This window comes from Pseudophryne corroboree, chromosome 3, assembly GCF_028390025.1.
Source record: "Pseudophryne corroboree isolate aPseCor3 chromosome 3, aPseCor3.hap2, whole genome shotgun sequence".
In the NCBI taxonomy this organism is placed as follows: Eukaryota; Metazoa; Chordata; class Amphibia; order Anura; family Myobatrachidae; genus Pseudophryne; species Pseudophryne corroboree.
In genome coordinates, this window is record NC_086446.1 from 3,565,708 (window position 1) to 3,586,606 (window position 20,899).

At 46.9% G+C, this 20,899-nt stretch overlaps 1 protein-coding gene and 1 pseudogene across 2 annotated transcripts in view; one reads left to right on the forward strand and one right to left on the reverse strand.

Annotated features, from left to right (window-relative positions):
* The window catches only part of LOC135056588 (oocyte zinc finger protein XlCOF7.1-like), a 195,415-nt pseudogene that overhangs the window by 50,347 nt on the left and 124,169 nt on the right, over window positions 1–20,899 (reverse strand).
* Window positions 17,455–20,899, forward strand: part of LOC135054490 (zinc finger protein 436-like) — a 54,942-nt gene continuing 51,497 nt past the window's right edge. For both annotated transcript variants that reach the window (XM_063957598.1, XM_063957599.1), the window contains exons 1-2: window positions 17,455–17,527; window positions 18,233–18,381. In XM_063957598.1, coding sequence (XP_063813668.1) covers window positions 18,304–18,381 — 78 coding nt within the window. In that variant the 5' untranslated portion in view covers window positions 17,455–17,527; window positions 18,233–18,303. The remainder of the gene's footprint in view (window positions 17,528–18,232; window positions 18,382–20,899) is intronic.

A 20,899-nucleotide genomic window follows, 5' to 3' on the forward strand; every position in this document is an offset into this window, starting at 1 on the left:
GTCTCACTCACCTGCCCAATCCCACTTGCACTGGCTCCACTCGCTCCACTCTGCAGCCCATAGGTCAATTACTGAATACATTCTATTCATATATATTGTGACAGGAATCACATAGACCGTTCATAGCGATATAGGTTCACCTTAGTACTGGTCCAGGGGTCCTAATGGCCCCGCCCCCTACTTGATGCTAGTCACCATCAGAAGCATTGTTCCCTTGTGCCTGGAACCCTTTTAACACACTCTTACAGGTGCCTGTAATCAACTGCTTATCAACCACAAGTAACAGTAACACCTGACCTGAATTCTTATTATCCATAATGATGTTATTCTAAATCCATGTCAGATCTCTGCTGTCTTTTCCACACTCCTCTCCCCTTAGCTTCAAACACCCTGGTGAAGCTAAGAGTTTTCCAGCTGAGCTCTCCATCTTGCCTACATCTATTTATGCCACCCATATGGGAAGACACCCGTCAACTAGCTTTCACAGGTTCCCTTCTTCACCGCAGGGTTGCTCGGAGGGTCAGGACCAATAAGCTATCTAGACGGGGCATCTGTATTGAAGTCCTGTTTCCCCGGACGATAATGCACCTCAGATTTGACCGGCTATAAGGCCAGAAACCAGCGAGTCGCAAGAGCATTGCCTACTTGTTGTGTGCATCCACTATAAGGGTGCATGGTGGGTGATTAGCCGGAATTCTCATCCCAACAAATAGTATCTCAGTGACTCCACTGCTCATTTAATTGCCAAGCTCTCCTGCTCCTCAGCTGAGTACTTGTGTTCTCTGGGCAGCAATTTTTGGATGAGGTAGAGGATGGGTTTCTCTTCCTCTTCTACCTCTTGGGAAAGCACTGGCCCCTAACCTGTCCAAGAGGCATCAGTCTGCAACACAAACTGCTTTCTGAAATCAGGGGCTTGCAATACAGGCTAGTAGATAAAGACAACCTTTCTGTCAAACTTGACAGGTGACACACCCCCTTGCTCCTAGGCTCCACCCCCTTTTAATATTAAATGATAGTGTTTTATATCGCTTAATATTAAATTTTATATAAATTTATAGTGTTCGATATTAAACCGCATTAAAAATTGTTGCGCAACACCAGTCGCAGAATGTCACGTAACACCAGTCGCAGAATGTCACGCAACGCAGCGCGTCAAATCAGGCGGATGAAAGATGCATATTACACAGTGTTAAAGCCAGGTAGTTACAGGCAGTCTTATTTCACTATTTTGATTAAGCTGTACACATTCAAGCATCACACATTCCAGCAGTTGAAACATCAAGCTTGGTACACATGGCACTAATTTAAAAGGTCATTTTAAAATGTCACAGTAACCCTCAGAAGTACGATGTACAATTTGACCATGTCCATTTCTTAGACGCACGGGATCATCACACATGGCACTAATTTAAAAGGTCATTTTAAAATGTCACAGAAACCCTCAGAAGTACGATGTACAATTTGACCATGTCCATTTCTTAGACGCACGGGATCATCACACATGGCACTAATTTAAAAGGTCATTTTAAAATGTCACAGAAACCCTCAGAAGTACGATGTACAATTTGACCATGTCCATTTCTTAGATGCACGGGGTCATCACACATGGCACTAATTTAAAAGGTCATTTTAAAATGTCACAGAAGCTTTCAGAAGTACGATGTGCAATTTGACCATGACCATTTTCGATTGTTATCTCTGTAGAGGAACATTAGCACCACCTACAGGGTTATGTGTTGACTCAAATCGGATTTTTCCATCTTTTGGATTAATTACATACCATAATGAGATATCATGGTGATGGGTCCTAAATCTATGCACAGAATGCATTTATATTGCATGTGCGCCTTATATACACAACCTGAAAGTAATTTTAGACAATATTTTTTATAACTTTGTGCATTAAACAAATTGTGTCTACATTCACACAATTCATTTATGTTACATGTACACACAGCCTGAAAGTAATTTTAGCTACAAATCAGTAAGCCAGTGTATATTTATGGAATCATAAAATAATTTTGTATTCATGTACATATATATGTATGCATCACGCATATATAGAAATGCATCTTTTAAATGCTCTATAGGCAAAAATATACTGTCCCTATCTAGGGTATCAATATTTTCAGTCAGGGAATCCGACCATGCCAACCCAGCACTGCACATCCAGGCTGAGGGTATTGCTGGTCGCAGTATAACACCAGTATGTGTGTAAATACATTTTAGTATACCCTCCTGCTTTCTATCAGCAGGATCCTTAAGGGCGGCCATCTCAGGAGAGGGTAGAGCCCTTACAAGCGTGTGAGTGCTTTATCCCCCCTAGGGGGTGTTTCCCAACGCACCCTAACCTCTGGCGGGAAAGGATATAATGCCAATAACATTTTAGAAATTATCAGTTGTTATCGGGGGAAAACCACGCATCATCACACACCTCATTTAATTTCTCAGATTCAGGAAAACTACAGGTAGTTTTTCCTCACCGAACATAATATCCCTTTTTGGTGGTACTCGTATTATCAGAAATGTGTAAAATAAGAATTTACTTACCGATAATTCTATTTCTCGTAGTCCGTAGTGGATGCTGGGGACTCCGTAAGGACCATGGGGAATAGCGGCTCCGCAGGAGACAGGGCACAAAAGTAAAAGCTTTAGGATCAGGTGGTGTGCACTGGCTCCTCCCCCGATGACCCTCCTCCAAGCCTCAGTTAGGATACTGTGCCTGGACGAGCGTACACAATAAGGAAGGATCTTGAATCCCGGGTAAGACTCATACCAGCCACACCAATCACACTGTACAACCTGTGATCTGAACCCAGTTAACAGCATGATAACAGCGGAACCTCTGAAAAGATGGCTCACAACAATAATGACCCGATTTTTGTAACAATAACTATGTACAAGTATTGCAGACAATCCGCACTTGGGATGGGCGCCCAGCATCCACTACGGACTCCGAGAAATAGAATTATCGGTAAGTAAATTCTTATTTTCTCTGACGTCCTAAGTGGATGCTGGGGACTCCGTAAGGACCATGGGGATTATACCAAAGCTCCCAAACGGGCGGGAGAGTGCGGATGACTCTGCAACACCGAATGAGAGAACTCCAGGTCCTCCTCAGCCAGGGTATCAAATTTGTAGAATTTTTCAAACGTGTTTGCCCCTGACCAAGTAGCAGCTCGGCAAAGTTGTAAAGCCGAGACCCCTTGGGCAGCCGCCCAAGATGAGCCCACCTTCCTTGTGGAATGGGCATTTACAGATTTTGGCTGTGGCATGCCTGCCACAGAATGAGCAAGCTGAATTGTACTACAAATCCAACGAGCAATCGTCTGCTTAGAAGCAGGAGCACCCAGTTTGTTGGGTGCATACAGGATAAACAGCGAGTCAGTTTTCCTGACTCCAGCCGTTCTGGAAACATATATTTTCAGGGCCCTGACAACATCAAGCAACTTGGAGTCCTCCAAGTCCCTATTAGCCGCAGGTACCACAATAGGCTGGTTCAGGTGAAACGCTGACACCACCTTAGGGAGAAACTGGGGACGAGTCCGCAGTTCTGTCCTGTCCGAATGGAAAAACAGATATGGGCTTTTGTGAGACAAATCTGCCAATTCTGACACTCGCCTGGCCGAGGCCAGGGCCAACAGCATGGTCACTTTCCATGTGAGATATTACAAATCCACAGATTTGAGCGGTTCAAACCAATGTGATTTGAGGAATCCCAGAACTACGTTGAGATCCCACGGTGCCACTGGAGGCACAAAAGGGGGTTGTATATGCAGTACTCCCTTGACAAACGTCTGGACTTCAGTAACTGAAGCCAATTCTTTCTGGAAGAAAATCGACAGGGCCGAAATTTGAACCTTAATGGACCCCAATTTGAGGCCCATAGACACTCCTGTTTGCAGGAAATGCAGGAATCGACCGAGTTGAAATTTCTTCGTGGGGGCCTTCCTGGCCTCACACCACGCAACATATTTTCACCAAATTTGGTGATAATGTTGTGCGGTCACCTCCTTCCTGGCTTTGACCAGGATAGGGATGACCTCTTCCGGAATGCCTTTTTCCCTTAGGATCCGGTGTTCAACCGCCATGCCGTCAAACGCAGCCGCGGTAAGTCTTGGAACAGACATGGTACTTGCTGAAGCAAGTCCCTTCTTAGCGGCAGAGGCCATGGGTCCTCTGTGAGCATCTCTTGAAGTTCCGGGTACCAAGTCCTTCTTGGCCAATCCGGAGCCACAAGTATAGTTCTTACTCCTCTACGTCTTATAATTCTCAGTACCTTGGGTATGAGAAGCAGAGGAGGGAACACATACACCGACTGGTACACCCACGGTGTTACCAGAACGTCCACAGCTATTGCCTGAGGGTCTCTTGACCTGGCGCAATACCTGTCCAGTTTTTTGTAGAGGGGGGACGCCATCATGTCCACCTTTGGTCTTTCCCAACGGTTCACAATCATGTGGAAGACTTCCAGATGAAGTCCCCACTCTCCCGGGTGGAGGTCGTGCCTGCTGAGGAAGTCTGCATGAACACTGCTGACAGTGCTATCACATGATTTTCCGCCCAGCGAAGAATCCTTGCAGTTTCTGCCATTGCCCTCCTGCTTCTTGTGCCGCCCTGTCTGTTTACGTGGGCGACTGCCGTGATGTTGTCCGACTGGATCAGCACCGGTTGACTTTGAAGCAGAGGTCTTCCTAGGCTCAGAGCATTGTAAATTGCCCTTAGCTCCAGTATATTTATGTGGAGAGAAGTCTCCAGACTTGACCACACTCCCTGGAAATTTTTTCCCTGTGTGACTGCTCCCCAGCCTCTCAGGCTGGCATCCGTGGTCACCAGGACCCAGTCCTGAATGCCGAATCTGTGGCCCTCTAGTAGATGAGCACTCTGCAGCCACCACATAAGAGACACCCTTGTCCTTGGAGACAGGGTTATCCGCTGATGCATCTGAAGATGCGATCCGGACCATTTTTCCAGCAGATCCCACTGAAAAGTTCTTGCGTGAAATCTGCCGAATGGAATCGCTTCGTAAGAAGCCACCATTTTCCCAGGATCCTTGTGCAATGATGCACTGACACTTTTCCTAGTTTTAGGAGGTTCCTGACTAGCTCGGATAACTCCCTGGCTTTCTCCTCCGGGAGAAACACCTTTTTCTGGACTGTGTCCAGAATCATCCCTAGGAACAGCAGACGTGTCGTCGGGATCAGCTGCGATTTTGGAATATTTAGAATCCACCCGTGCTGTTGTAGCAGTACCCGAGATAGTGCTACTCCGACCTCCAACTGTTCCCTGGACTTTGCCCTTATCAGGAGATCGTCCAAGTAAGGGATAATTAAGACGTCTTTTCTTCGAAGAAGAATCATCATTTCGGCCATTACCTTGGTAAAGACCCAGGGTGCCGTGGACAATCCAAACGGCAGCGTCTGAAACTGATAGTGACAGTTCAGTACCACGAACCTGAGGTACCCTTGGTGAGAAGGGCAAATTGGGACATGGAGGTAAGTATCCTTTATGTCCAGGGACACCATATAGTCCCCTCTTCCAGGTTCGCTATCACTGCTCTGAGTGACTCCATCTTGATTTGAACCTTTGTATGTAAGTGTTCAAAGATTTCAGATTTAGAATAGGTCTCACCGAGCCGTCTGGCTTCGGTACCACAAATAGTGTGGAATAATACCCCTTTCCTTGTTGTAGGAGGGGTACTTTCATTATCACCTGCTGGGAATATAGCTTGTGAACTGCTTCCAATACTGCCTCCCTGTCGGAGGGAGACGTTGATAAAGCAGACTTCAGGAACCTGCGAGGAGGAGACGTCTCGAATTCCAATCTGTACCCCTGAGATACTACCTGTAGGATCCAGGGGTCCACTTGCGAGTGAGCCCACTGCGCGCTGAAACTCTTGAGACGACCCCCCACCGCACCTGAGTCCGCTTGTAAGGCCCCAGCGTCATGCTGAGGACTTGGCAGAAGCGGTGGAGGGCTTCTGTTCCTGGGAAGGGGCTGCCTGCTGCAGTCTTTTTCCCTTTCCTCTACCCCTGGGCAGATATGACCGGCCTTTTGCACGCTTGCCCTTATGGGGACGAAAGGACTGAGGCTGAAAAGACGGTGTCTTTTTCTGCTGAGAGGTGACTTGGGGTAAAAAGGTGGATTTTCCAGCTGTTGCCGTGGCCACCAGGTCCGATAGACCGACCCCAAATAACTCCTCCCCTTTATACGGCAATACTTCCATGTGCCGTTTGGAATCCGCATCACCTGACCACTGTCGTGTCCATAAACATCTTCTGGCAGAAATGGACATCGCACTTACTCTTGATGCCAGAGTGCAAATATCCCTCTGTGCATCTCGCATATATAGAAATGCATCCTTTAAATGCTCTATAGTCAATAAAATACTGTCCCTGTCAAGGGTATCAATATTTTCAGTCAGGGAATCCGACCAAGCCACCCCAGCGCTGCACATCCAGGCTGAGGCGATCGCTGGTCGCAGTATAACACCAGTATGTGTGTATATACTTTTTAGGATATTTTCCAGCCTCCTATCAGCTGGCTCCTTGAGGGCGGCTGTATCTGGAGACGGTAACGCCACTTGTTTTGATAAGCGTGTGAATGCCTTATCCACCCTAGGGGGTGTTTCCCAACGCGCCCTAACTTCTGGCGGGAAAGGGTATAACGCCAATAATTTCTTAGATATTAGCAATTTTTAATTCATCTGATTCAGGAAAAACTACAGGTAGTTTATTCACACCCCACATAATACCCTTTTTTGTGGTACTTGTAGTATCAGAAATATGTAACACCTCCTTCATTGCCCTTATCATGTAACGTGTGGCCCTACTGGAAAATACGTCTGTTTCTTCACCGTCGACACTGGAGTCAGTGTCCATGTCTGTGTCTGTGTCTGTGTCGACCGACTGAGGTAATGGGCGTTTTAAAGCCCCTGACGGTGTTTGAGACGCCTGGACAGGTACTAATTGGTTTGCCGGCCGTCTCATGTCGTCAACCGACCTTGCAGCGTGTTGACATTATCACGTAATTCCATAAATAAGCCAACCATTCCGGTGTCGACTCCCTAGGGGGTGACATCACCATTACAGGCAATTGCTCCGCCTCCACACCAACATCGTCCTCATACATGTCGACACACACGTACCGACACACAGCACACACACAGGGAATGCTCTGATAGAGGACAGGACCCCACTAGCCCTTTGGGGAGACAGAGGGAGAGTTTGCCAGCACACACCAAAACGCTATAATTATACAGGGACAACCTTATAATAAGTGTTTTCCCTTATAGCATCTTAATATATTATAATATCGCCACACAAAATGCCCCCCCTCTCTGTTTTAACCCTGTTCCTTAGTGCAGTGCAGGGGAGAGCCTGGGAGCCTTCCCACCAGCAGAGCTGTGTGGGAAAAATGGCGCTGTGTGCTGAGGAGATAGGCCCCGCCCCCTTTTCGGCGGGCTCTTCTCCCGGTTTTTCTGGATTCCTGGCAGGGGTTAAATACATCCATATAGCCCAGGGGCTATATGTGATGTATTTTTAGCCAGTTTAGGTATTAACATTGCTGCCCAGGGCGCCCCACCCCAGCGCCCTGCACCCTCAGTGACCGGAGTGTGAAGTGTGCTGAGGAGCAATGGCGCACAGCTGCAGTGCTGTGCGCTACCTTGTTGAAGACAGGACGTCTTCTGCCGCCGATTTTCCGGACCTCTTCTGCCTTCTGGCTCTGTAAGGGGGCCGGCGGCGCGGCTCTGGGACCCATCCAGGCTGGGCCTGTGATCGTCCCTCTGGAGCTAATGGTGTCCAGTAGCCAAGAAGCCCAATCCACTCTGCACGCAGGTGAGTTCGCTTCTTCTCCCCTTAGTCCCTCGATGCAGTGAGCCTGTTGCCAGCAGGTCTCACTGAAAATAACAAACCTAAACTAAAACTTTCACTAAGAAGCTCAGGAGAGCCCCTAGTGTGCACCCTTCTCGTTCGGGCACAGAGATCTAACTGAGGCTTGGAGGAGGGTCATAGGGGGAGGAGCCAGTGCACACCAGATAGTCCTAAAGCTTTCTTTAGATGTGCCCAGTCTCCTGCGGAGCCGCTATTCCCCATGGTCCTTACGGAGTCCCCAGCATCCACTTAGGACGTTAGAGAAACATTGTTTCTGTGCAGGGTAAATACTGGCTGCTTTATTTTTAGACTGCAATTTAGATTTCAGTTTGAACACACCCCACCCAAATCTAACTCTCTCTGCACATGTTACATCTGCCCTCTCTGCAGTGCACATGGTTTTGCCCAACTGCTAATAGATTTGCTGCTGCGATCAATCACCCCCTTAGTCTTAGGGAGATGGGATTTCCACACGTAGCACTGGCCGTGCACAATAGAAGTTCTTTGGCAGTCTCTGAATGTACTGGCTGCCCGAGCGTCCTCAGGTCCCGCTGCAGTAACCGCTCCAGACACGGCTACACGTCACTTGGAAACATCTGAGGTCAGGTCACTGGTGAGAATACAAGTAGGGGCGGAGTCCTTAACACGTTTCATTGTGGTCACGTGACTTTTTCAAAAAGTATGACTCCATATTCTTTTTCTTTATTTATATGGCGTCACAAGGGTTCTGCAGCGCCCAATTACAGAGTACATAAACATAGTAACATAGTATCTGAGGTTGAAAAAAGACAATTGTCCATCGAGTTCAACCTATTTGTGGTGTCCTCTGCATGATGATTTGACTAAATAGTAACTATAATGCATGGCTATGCACCATACCCCTGGATATCCTTATCCAATAGGAATTTATCTAACCCATTCTTAAAGGTGTTGACAGATTCCGCCATTACAACTCCCTCGGGCAGGGAATTCCAAACACGTATTGTCCTTACCGTGAAAAAGCCTTTACGCCGTATTGTGCGGAATCTCCTCTCCTCTAACCTGAGCGAGTGTCCACGAGTCCTCTGTGTTGATCTAACCAAAAACAGGTCCCGCGCAAGCTCTGAGTATTGTCCCCTTATATATTTGTAGATGTTGATCATATCCCCTCTTAGTCTCCGCTTTTCCAATGTAAAGGCTTGAAAGACTAGGCATTAGTCTTTCAAGCCTTTCCTTGTATTCCATCGTCTCCATGCCCTTAATTAGTTTGGTCGCCCTCCTTTGTACCTTTTCAAGCTCCAGGATATCCTTTTTGTAGTACGGTGCCCAGAACTGTACACAGTATTCAAGGTGTGGCCTCACTAGTGATTTATATAATGGGAGTATAATACTCTCGTCCCTAGCATCAATACCCCGTTTTATGCATGCTAATATCTTATTAGCCTTCTTTGCTGCAGTCCTACTTTGGGTACTACTGCTTAGCTTGCTATCTATGAGGACACCTAAGTCCTTTTCCAGTACAGAATCCCCTAGTTTTACCCCATTTAGTAGGTAGGTGTACTTTTTGTTCTTGTTACCACAGTGCATTACCTTACACTTGTCTGTGTTGAAGCGCATTCTCCATTTGGCTGCCCATGCTTCTAATTTAACTAAGTCGTTCTGAAGAGACTCGGCATCCTCCTCTGTATTTATAACCTTACACAATTTGGTATCATCTGCAAAAATTGACACCATGCTCTCTAGACCTTCTGTTAGGTCGTTAATGAAAATATTGAACAATAGCGGTCCTAATACTGAGCCTTGCGGCACACCACTTAGCACTTCAGTCCAAGTTGAAAAATATCCATTAACCACAACGCGCTGCTTCCTATTATCTAACCAGTTTTTGACCCAAGTGCATATTGTGCTTCCTATCCCTGATTCTTGTAGCTTGTATATAAGTCTCATGTGTGGTACAGTATCAAACGCTTTGGCAAAGTCTAAAAAGATTACATCCACGTCTTTACCCTGATCTAGGTTTGCGCTTACTGTTTCATAAAAGCCAAGTAAGTTGGTTTGACAGGATCTGTCCTTCATAAACCCATGTTGATTCCTTTTAATGACCTTATTGGTTTCAAGGAACTTCTGAATACTATCTCTTAGAATACCTTCCAATTCTTTCCCCACTATAGATGTAAGACTAACTGGTCTATAATTACCTGGTTCAGCTTTACTTCCCTTTTTGAATATAGGCACTACTTCCGCTATACGCCAGTCTTTGGGAACCATACCTGATATAACTGAATCCTCAAAGATCAGAGATAGCGGTTTTGCCAGTTCAGAGTGAAGCTCCATTAGAACCCTTGGATGAATACCATCGGGCCCTGGTGATTTATTAATCTTTAAAACAAGATAATAAAAACAGGAAAATAGTGACTTAGGTTGAAAACAATATAGGACAAGTACAGGGTGTATAAACACTGACACAAGTATCAGAGTGGCGGAAAACCACGAGATTTGGTGCCATTGGAGGTGGAGCAGCACAAGAGAAATCTTGAAGTTAGGAGTGGGAGGAACTCATCAGTAGGCAGGAGAGGCGATGTGCATTAGTAGAGCAATGAGAACGGGTGGGAGTATAAAGGGATAGGGTGTGGTTCGTTTTATCGACAGTGCCTAGGTCGACAATGTTTAGGTCGACCACTATTGGTCGACAGTCACTAGGTCGACATGGATGGAAGGTCGACAGGGTTTCTAGGTCGACATGTGCTAGGTCGACAGGTCTAAAGGTCGACATGAGGTTTTTTTTTTTTGGGGTGTCGTTTTCTTCGTAAAGTGACCGGGATCCCAAATTAGCGCACCGCGTCCCCTCGCATGGCTCGCTTCGCTCGCCATGCTTCGGGCATGGTGCCTTCGCTCCGCTACCGCTTCGCTCGGCACACTTTACCGTTCCAATCGTAGTCGACATGGATCGTTAAGTATGAAAAAATTAAAAAAATGAAAAAACAAACAAAACTCATGTCGACCTTTAGACCTGTCGACCTAGCACATGTCGACCTAGAAACCCTGTCGACCTTCCATCCATGTCGACCTAGTGACTGTCGACCAATAGTGGTCGACCTAAACATTGTCGGCCTAGGCACTGTCGATCTTCAGACCGGATCCCAAAGGGATATAAGGTCAGAGATGTAAATGGGAGAGGAGTGGGTAAGGGCTTTGTAAGTGAATGTTAGAAGCCTGGAATGGATTGTGAAGGGTGAAGGGAGCCAGTGAAGTGCTTGTAGGCTTGTAGGAGGGGAGGTGGACGTAGTATGTTTAGTGAGGAAGATGAGCCGGACTGCAGCTGAATGTGTGGTTTGAAGGAGAGAGGGGAGTCAAGGATTACTCCCAAGACAGCGCACTTGGGGGCTAGAGGAGATAGTAGTACCAGCAATAGATAATGAGATTGTAGGAGGTGAGGTTATGCGGGAGGGAGGGAAGATGATCAGCTCAGTCTACCCCTTTTACACCTACGAGCACGGGTCGCAGCCGGGAGCCTGACACGGGAGCTGCCCCCTGCTGCGACCCGTGCTCGGTCCCTTTCCCATCAGCAGTCACAACCCGGCATATGCCGGGTTGGTGACGCTTCTAGCTACACGGCAGGGGCGGCGCAGGGAGATCACATGATCTCCCAGCGCCGCCCATCCATACAGTGTAAACGGGAGCCGTGTCGCATCGACACGGCTCCCGTTTACACTACACCCTACCCGGATCATTCCCGTGTCCTACCCAGGTAAATAGCCGGGTAGGATTCACGGGTCACTTGATCCGGGTTGACCCTTTTCCACTTGCCAAAAACACGGGTAAATGCGCGCCCCCGTGCATTTACCCGTGTTTTTTGAGCTAGTGGAAAAGGGATATCAGACATGTTAAGTTTAACAAAGCACTGGGACATCCAAGAAGAGATAGCAGAGAGACAGTTGGAGATACAAGTGGGGGAAGGGTTAGGCTGCAGGAGGGTTAGGCTTGGAGGGAAGGTTAGGCTGCAGGAATTGAGGGTTAGGCTGTGGGAGAAGGGTTAGGCTGCAGTGGGAGGGATAGGCTGCAGGAGGGTAAGATGATGGGGGAGGGTTAGGCTGCAGGGAGGGGAGTTTAGGGTTGGATTACATAAGGGGAGTGTTAGGCTGTGGGAGGACAGTTACAGTTAGGCTGCCGGAGGGGAGAGTTAAGCTTGGGGGAGAGGGAGAGTTAAGCTGTGGGGGGAGGAGGGTTAAGCTGCATGGGGAGAGGGTTAGAGGGAGGTTCAGGGTTAGTTTGGTTGAGCGCCACTGTCAGTATTATAGGCAGTCACGATGCCGCTGACTGTATTCTGACTGCTGGTAGACTAACTGCCGGTATACCATACCCAACCCTTAAATACGGCTGATTGCCGTTTCAATTAAAAAATAAATAAAAATGTTTTAATAGAAACAGAACTTTTATTGCTGTTAGTGCATAGAGATTTGTAAATTATTTGGAAACACGAGGGCGGCTCACATGAATTTATGGGGTGGACATTTAGGGGAGGAGAAAACTCTCCAGCATATCCATATATGGTTCTTCTGGCCAGGCAATTTGCCAGGAATGCCCAATGTGCCAAAAGACCGCACCCCAGACAGAATTTAGGGTGGCCTTTGGTTCCCCTGCCTATCATTTCCATGCCTTTTGAGTGAATTGGTATGGATCTGTTAGGGCCAGTGGCATCAGTATATATTGATGGTGGATTATGCCACCAGGTACCATGAGGCCATAACACTCCATAGCATGAAATCTAGCACTATTGCCTGGGAGTTGATGCTGTATACCTGTCTGGGAATACCAAGAGGTCCTGATGGTCCAAGGTACCCTTTTTGTGTCCAAGTTAATGAAAGACCTGTGTCGTCTGTTAAAGGTGGCTAGAATTACCACTTTGGTTTACCACCCACAGATGGCTTGGTCGAATGCTTTAACCAAACACTTAAGCAGATTATAACAGGGAGGTGTCACAGGAGAAGTGAGATTGGGACCTACTCTTACCTCATGTGATGTTTGCAGTTCGAGAGGTACCCCAATCTTCTACGGGGGTTTAGCCCCTTCAAATTTCAATATGGTAGACAACCCAGAGGTATACTAGATCTATTAAAAGGGTGGGAGGAGCAATCGTCCCAAGAGCCTAACATTGCTCTGTTTGCGTCCCAATTGTATGCCACTTCTGAATGAACATATGGGAAGGGCTCAACATCTTCAAAAATGCAGTTTTGACATTACCACTGTCAACTGGACCATTAATCCAGGCAACAAGGTACTGGTACTCATGCCTACTACTGAAAGTAAACTGTATGCCCAATGGCGAGGCCCTTATGAGATCATAGAGGTGGTGGGACCTGTGAAATTAAGGTACGGCAGGAGGGTAGAAGGAAAGAGGTACAAGTCTACCATGTGAATTTGTTGAAGCCTTGGAAAGAAAGTGCCAGTCAGCTCTCTTTAGTGGCCGTGAAAACCCCAGAATATAAAATGCCAATTGAAGTCACCATGAGTTCTAGCTAGAAACGAGAAGTGGTAAACTTAGTAGCACGGTACCAGGATGTGTTCTCCGTGCTCCTGGGGAAAACCCATATCATACAGTATGATATTATTACTCCACCTGGGGTCTTGAGAAAAGAAAGGTCACATCGTATACCTGAGGCCTAACGGGCAGCAGTAACATGAGAAGTGGAAGAGAAGCTGCACATTGGGGTCATAGAGGAGTCAAACAGTGAATGGAATAATCCCATTGTTTTAGTGCCCAAGCTTTCAGGAGCTTTGAGATTCTGTAATGACTTCAGAAAGTTAAACTTTCTCATTGTGATTTCGATCCTATGCCCTGGGTTGATAAACTGGTAGAACGCTTAGCAACAAGCCAGTATCTCACCACACTAGATTTAACGAAGGGGTACTGGCAAATTCCTCTGATGGAAGTTGGCAAAGCAAAGATGGAATTCTCTGCCCCAAAGGGTTTGTTCCAGTATAAAGTGCTGCCCTTTGGTTTGCTCCGGCCGCACAGGAAATACGTAGCAGCGTATTTAGATGCCATTGTCCTTTTTATCTCTGACTGGAAGTTGCACCTTCCAAAGGTGGAGGCAGTGTTACAGTCTATGGGCACACAGATTCACAGCTAACCTGGAGAAGTGTGCTATCAGAATGGTGAATTAAAACAGATATGTTGAACAAATGCGCTACCTAAAAACAATGCTGCCTGCTTACTAAATAAGGAATCCTCATCAAATTCCACAAAGCACAAAGAGTTAAAGAAATTTAGTAAGTGGGCGCAATGAACCTACATGAATAATGTCCACACAGAGGTGAGTGATTCCAAGGATGACAAAAAAACAATTCTTAGATCCTCAGAGTCACCAAATAGTCAGTCAGGTGGTATTCCAATGATGTTACTCTTATTCCAATGTACCCCGAAAATCTTTCTCTCAATAAACAAAAGAAGAATAGATCATGGTGCAGATAGATTTTTAGGTACACACACGTTTGGTAGACACAGGACACTCACAATTTTCATGAAATTTGAAGGCATGTAACCAATTAAATGGTAAAGTGGGGAATGTAGACCGCTGTTGTCATCATGTTACCCTCCCAGAATCCTCAAAGCCACCAAATGGTTAGTCAGGTGTTATTCCAGTGATGTCACGGTCAGTGGTTCTCCAATTCCCGAAGCACCTCAAAACACTCTCTCAATATATAAAAGAAGAATGGATCATGGTGCAGATGGAATAATTAAGGGAAAGCACTTTTATTTAACACAGGACACTCACACTATACATAGAATTAAAAGCATATAACCAATCAAATGGTATAGTAGAAGATGTGGACCACTGTTGTCATCACGTTACCCTCCCAGAATGGTAGTAGGGGTGCCACTGGCGGTTTCCGGATCACAACCAGATGGTGCAGGCTTTCGGTCAGAAATCAGGGCCACATCCACAGCAAGAACGCCACCAGCTTAACGCGTTTCGGACAATACTTGTCCTTCCTCAGAAGCATCTTTAACTCTAAATCAGAATGGTGAAGGCAAAGTATCTGGGGTATATTGTAGGCCGAGGGCAAGTTAAGCTTCAACCCAGCAAGGTGGAAGCAGTCCTCACATGGCCTAAGCCAGTCGCAACATAGGACATTTCTTATTCTGGTGGGCTATTATTGTAGGTTCATATGTGATTTTGCCACTAGGGCGGCACCCTTAACTGAATGTCTTAGGAAACAGTCCCCAGACAAGATAGTATAGTCTAGGAGGGTTATTCAGAGATGAACGCAGATCGTGGCATAAACAGCCAGATCTGCGTTCATCTCACATGCTGGGTACCTCCCAACGCATTCGCAATTAGATTTCAGACGCATAGGAACAAAGGTGCACTGTCGGGCACCATTTTTTTTAATCAGAGCGAGTGCATGTGACTTCACGCAGCTGCCCTGAAAACCGTATCGGCCCGCCCCCTTTCATCTCGTTCCCCCAATGCTGTGTTGCTGCTGACCGCTGTCATTCACAATACGGCTGCAATGTGTAAGTCTGCCGCAATGCGGCTGCTGCATATACGGTTTGCCGCTTTAGCAGCCAGGTCTGAATGAACATCTAGGCCTGCAGGGTCTGCTTGGCAGGATTCAAGGCAACCTTCATGCATAGAGCCTGTATTGCAAGCCCCTGATTTCAGAAAGCAGTTTGTGTTGCAGACTGATGCCTCTGGGACATCCCTTCCCAAAAGGTAGAAGAGGAAGAGAAACCCATCCTCTACCTCATCCAAAAATTGCTGCCCAGAGAACACAAGTACTCAGCTGAGGAGCAGGAGAGCTTGGCGATTAAATGGGCAGTGGAGTCACTGAGATACTATTTATTGGGCTGAGAATTCCGGCAAATCACCGACCATGCACCCTTACAGTGGATGCACACAACATGTAGGCAATGCTCTTGCGACTCGCTGGTTTCCGGCCTTACAGCCGGTCAAATTTGAGGCGCATCATCATCCGGGGAAACAGCACCTCAATATAGATGCCCCCCGTCTAGAAAGTTTATTGGTCCTGACCCTCCTAGCAACCTTGCGGTGAAGAAGGGGATCTGTGAAAGCAAGCTGAGGGGTGTCTTCCCGTATGGGTGGCATAAATAGATGTAGGCAAGATGGAGAGCTCAGCTGGAAAACTCTTAGCTTCACCAGGGTGGTTGAAGCTAAGGGGAGAGGAGTGTGAAGAAGACAGCACAGATCTGACATGGATTTAGAATAACATCATTATGGATAATAAGAATTCAGGTCAGGTGTTACTCATACTTGCCTACCTGACCCTCTCCATGAGGGAGAAAATGCTCTGTTCCTGGACTTTCCTGGTAATGTATGATTGCCATCACCTGTGGTGAAACACCTTTCTTATCAATTACCTAGCTCACCACAGGTGATGGCAATCTTACATTACCAGGAAAGTCCAGGAACAGAGCATTTTCTCCCTCATGGAGAGGGTCAGGTAGGCAAGTATGGTGTTACTGTTACTTGTGGTTGATAAGCAGTTGATTACAGGCACCTGTAAGAGTGTGTTAAAAGGGTTCCAGGCACAAGAGAACAATGCTTCTGATGGTGACTAGCATCCAGGAGGGGTCGGGGACATTAGAACCACTGGACCTGTACTAAGGTGAACCTGTATCGCTATGAATGGTCTATGTGATTCCTGTCACAATATATATGAATAGAATGTATTCTGGAATTGACTTATGGGCTGCAGAGTGGAGCGAGTGGAGACAGTCCAAGAGGGATTGGGCAGGTGAGTGAGACTGCTGCCTGTGTATGTCACCATTATCCTCACCTCCTGTATAGCAAATGACTGGGGGTGTGTGAGCTGAGCGGCGTCACATGAGAGGCACAATATGGCTGACGTCTCCGCTATATTACACAGTGGGGCTGAGGGGTGTTTGGGGCTGCAGGAGAGACCCTGTGAGATTACTAGCCCTGGCACCACTATCACTGGGTCTGTGCGGAGCCAGAGGCGGCTATTAGGGGATCCCCATGGCCACTCCCAGCTCAGTGACATCACTGCGGCTGCGGCACTCTCAGTAGCGCTCAGTGACAGTGTAGTAACCGGTCTCTGATAGGGAGAGCTACTGCTATATTACCATAATATGTGTATGTGGCCACTAATAGCACATACACCCCACAGGCTAATACCGTGTGCACCTACACGTCACAGCGCCATGGCATGATGTAACAGCAGCTGCATGAGTGTCAGGGGTCCTCAGTCACTGACACCCACCTAGTGCTGTACAAGGGCTGCATCATGGGGACATCCCACTATGGGGACAGTCACTACCATGGTAACAGGAAGTCTGGTCACTAAGGGGTTACCATGCAGAGCAGTCACCGCGGGGGAGGGGGGTCCTGCACTCATATACCGCCCCCTATATCACTAATCATCCCCCACACACACAGCTGGGAACCCCAGGCCGGAGCCCTCCCCAGTGGTACACCTCCGGAGCCCGGGACACGCCACTTCCTCTCTGTGCGTTCCACCCTACTTCCGCGTTCCCGCTCACTTCCGGTCCGTGCGGTCCACCACTCATTCATCCTGTGCGTTCCACTACACTAAGGCGTATCACCTTCCACCCGGCCTAATCCCCGCCCCCTGTGCCCCATAACAACATCCGGGTCTCTAGGTGGGAAGGAGCAGAGAGGAGACATCAGGTAATGGTGCTATATATTCTTATTATACAGGAGGAGCAGCCTGTGGTGTCCTGTTATTATACAGGGGGAGCAGCCTGTGGTGTCCTGTTATTATTTTTATACAAGGGGAGCAGCCTGTGGTGTCCTGTTAATATTATTAATATTATTATACAGTGGGAGCAGCCTGTGGTGTCCTGTTATTATTATTATTATTATTATTATTATTATTATTATTATACATGGGGAGCAGCCTGTGGTGTCCTGTTATTAGTTTTATACAGGAGGAGCAGCCTGTGGTGTCCTGTTAATAATAATAATAACAACAACAACACCACACCACAGGCTGTTTCCCCTGTATAATAAAAAATAATAGGACACCACAGGCTGCTACTTCTGTAGTACTATTATTATTATTATTATTATTATTATACAGGGGGAGCAGCCTCTGGTGTCCTGTTATTATTTTTATACAGGAGGAGCAGCCAGTGGTGTCCTGTTGTTGTTGTTGTTGTTATTATTATACAGGAGGAGCAGCCTGTGATGTCCTGTTGTTGGTATTATTCAGGGGGAGGAGCCTGTGATTTCGGCTGGTTCATGAACTTATGGGAATCACTGACCAGGGCCCTATGGCTGGGGACAAAGAGACTTATTAGTCGCTCAGTGTTACATATCTGACTATGTTACATGTCATCTCTGTGATGTATATTAAATTGAATTTATTTCTAGGATCCCAAACTCTGAAGAACCAGAGTGTTTATTATATGTTACATGTTCTGTATTCTCACTGATCACTGAAGATGGACATGGACAAGATTCAGAAGATGGAGAGGATAATAAATCTCTCCCTGGAGATCATCTACCTGCTGACTGGGGAGGTGAGGGGGATCTGGGAATATCACAGTGACATCACTTATAGCTATAGTTATAATATTAAGGGACATGACTGGGGAGGTGAGGGGATCTGGGACTGTCACAGTGACATCACATATCTATAGTTATAATACAGGGACATGACTGGGGATGTGAGGGGATCTGGGAGCGTCACAGTTACATCACTTATATCTAGAGTAAGCATTCCCAACCACGGTCCTCAAGGCACACCAACAGTGCAGGTTTTAGTGATATCCAGGCTGCAGCACAGATGGTTAAATCAAAATCACTGAGCTACTAATTAAGTCATCTGTGCTGCAGCCTGGATATCACTAAAATCTGCACTGTTAGTGTGCCTTGAGGACCGTGGTTGGGAATGCCTGATCTATAGTAATAATACAGGGACATGACTGGGGAGGTGGGGGGATCTGGAATTGTCACAGTGACATCCTTTATAGTAATTATACAAGGACATGACTGGGGGAGGTGAGAAGATCTGGGAGCTTCACAGTAACATCGCCTATATATAATAGTAATACTGGGACATAACTAGGGAGGTGAGGGGGTCTGGGATTGTCACAGTGACAGCACTTATATGTATAGTATTAATACAGGCCAATCAGTGGACAGTATCTAGGCAGCACCTGTGTGACCAATCCCATGGGAGAGCAGGGTATTTCTGGGTCCAGCTTGGTGCATTCAAATGGCAGTGCAACGTCTGCCACAGCTAGTCTGCTAACTAGCGCTATGTGTATCCATGAGTCTTGAGTCCTGCTCTTAGAACCTGGTTCCTATTCTGTATCTGGCATATTCACTTCAGGCATTCTATCCGTGTGTCCCCGCACCTCCAGTTTGGAAGCTGAGTCTCCTCGTGTTCAGCAGCTGTTCCGTCCTGCCTCAACCATTGTCCAGCTGCCCACTAATTTGTGCCGACCAGAGTGAACCCAGTCCCGACATGAATCACGGGACACCGGTTTCAACACCCGCTCCAGTCCGGGGACAGTCCATCACGAGTTCTAAGTGCAACCTTCTTTTATTCTTCTACTATGAGCTTCTTCAGTATTGATTATTGCTTCACTACATGCGAAGAAACTTCATTCAGCCAGCCCACCTCCATCCAGGAGAGCCCGTTTCTCAAACAGAATCCAGTCCGGAAATATCAGTTCCAGATAGTAAATGCGTGACAGTTTGCAGTGGCCAAATGGATCCGTCTGGAGCTAAGGTCCTGAGTACAGACCTCCTGCAAACTTTTGCCTCCCATCTGGAGAGACTAGAAGCCACTCAGTGATAAGTAACACAGTTTCAGTCCTCGTTGGATAGAGTTCATTCCTCGGTTCGCACAGAAACGTCTGTCAGCCAAGTCGTCCCCTCTCCAGTAGTTTCTTCACCATCTCACTTATGGCTGCCAACCCCCAACAAGTTAGATGGGAATCTTAAGTTGTGTCGCAGCTTCTTGAATCGATGCGATGTTCATTTCACGCTGCAGCCAGCTAATTTTCCTTCCTCAAAAACTAAAGTGACCTACATTGTCTCCCTGCTAACTGGGCCAGCATTGGAATGAGTTTTAATCTTATAGAAGAGCGAGGATCCTATTCTGAATGACCATACACGATTTATTGCTACATTTAGGAAAATCTTTGAACTCGGCAGACTCTCTTCAGCGTCTCCGCCAAGGAAATCGAACCATGGGACAATATGTCATCCAGTTTCAGACACTCGCCTCAGAGCTCCCTTAGAACTAAGAGGCCCTCAACTCCGCCTTCTGGAATGGGCTGTCTGAGCGCCTAAAAGATGACTTGGTGACCCGTGATCTTCCTACCACATTGGAAGAATTGATCTCTTTATGTAATAAAGTAGACCTGAGATTTCGTGAACGTGAGATTGAGAAAAACCGGGCCAAACGTTTCAAGTCTCGGGTTACTCCACCTCCCATCCCATCATTCACGGAAGCCATTGAAGAACCTGTGCAAATCAACCGTGCTCGTTTAACACCAGAGGAGCGGCTGAGACGTCGCAAACACTTGTGTATGTACATTGGGGAGTCTGGGCAACTCGTAGCCTCCTGCTCACAGAGACCAGGAAACTTCAGTTCCTAACTGGTCGAGGAAAAGCCAGGTTAGCAGTCCTTTCTCATTCTCCAAAAACTCTGACTCCGAGATCCTTGTCTGTTGGAGTTATCACATGAAATAATTTCTGTCCCCACTCCTCTAGATTCCCTAGCCAGAAGGAATTTTAATTTAGTCCGATATCATTTAGAAATACCCACTCAGCCGTTGGCACACTACATTATTCTCCTAGCTGTGGATAGTAATCGGATTACCCATGGGACAGTCACCTGTCAGACCCTGCCTCTACAAATTCGGGTAGGGGCACTTCACGTGGAACAAATAAAACTCCTAGTAATCTCCAAGGCTTCCCATGGAACAGTTTTAGGCCTTCCCTGGCTTCTGAGACATAATTCCAAATTCGACTGGACAAACATGCAAACTTTCTCGGGACCAATCCTGTCTTTTATCTTGTGTG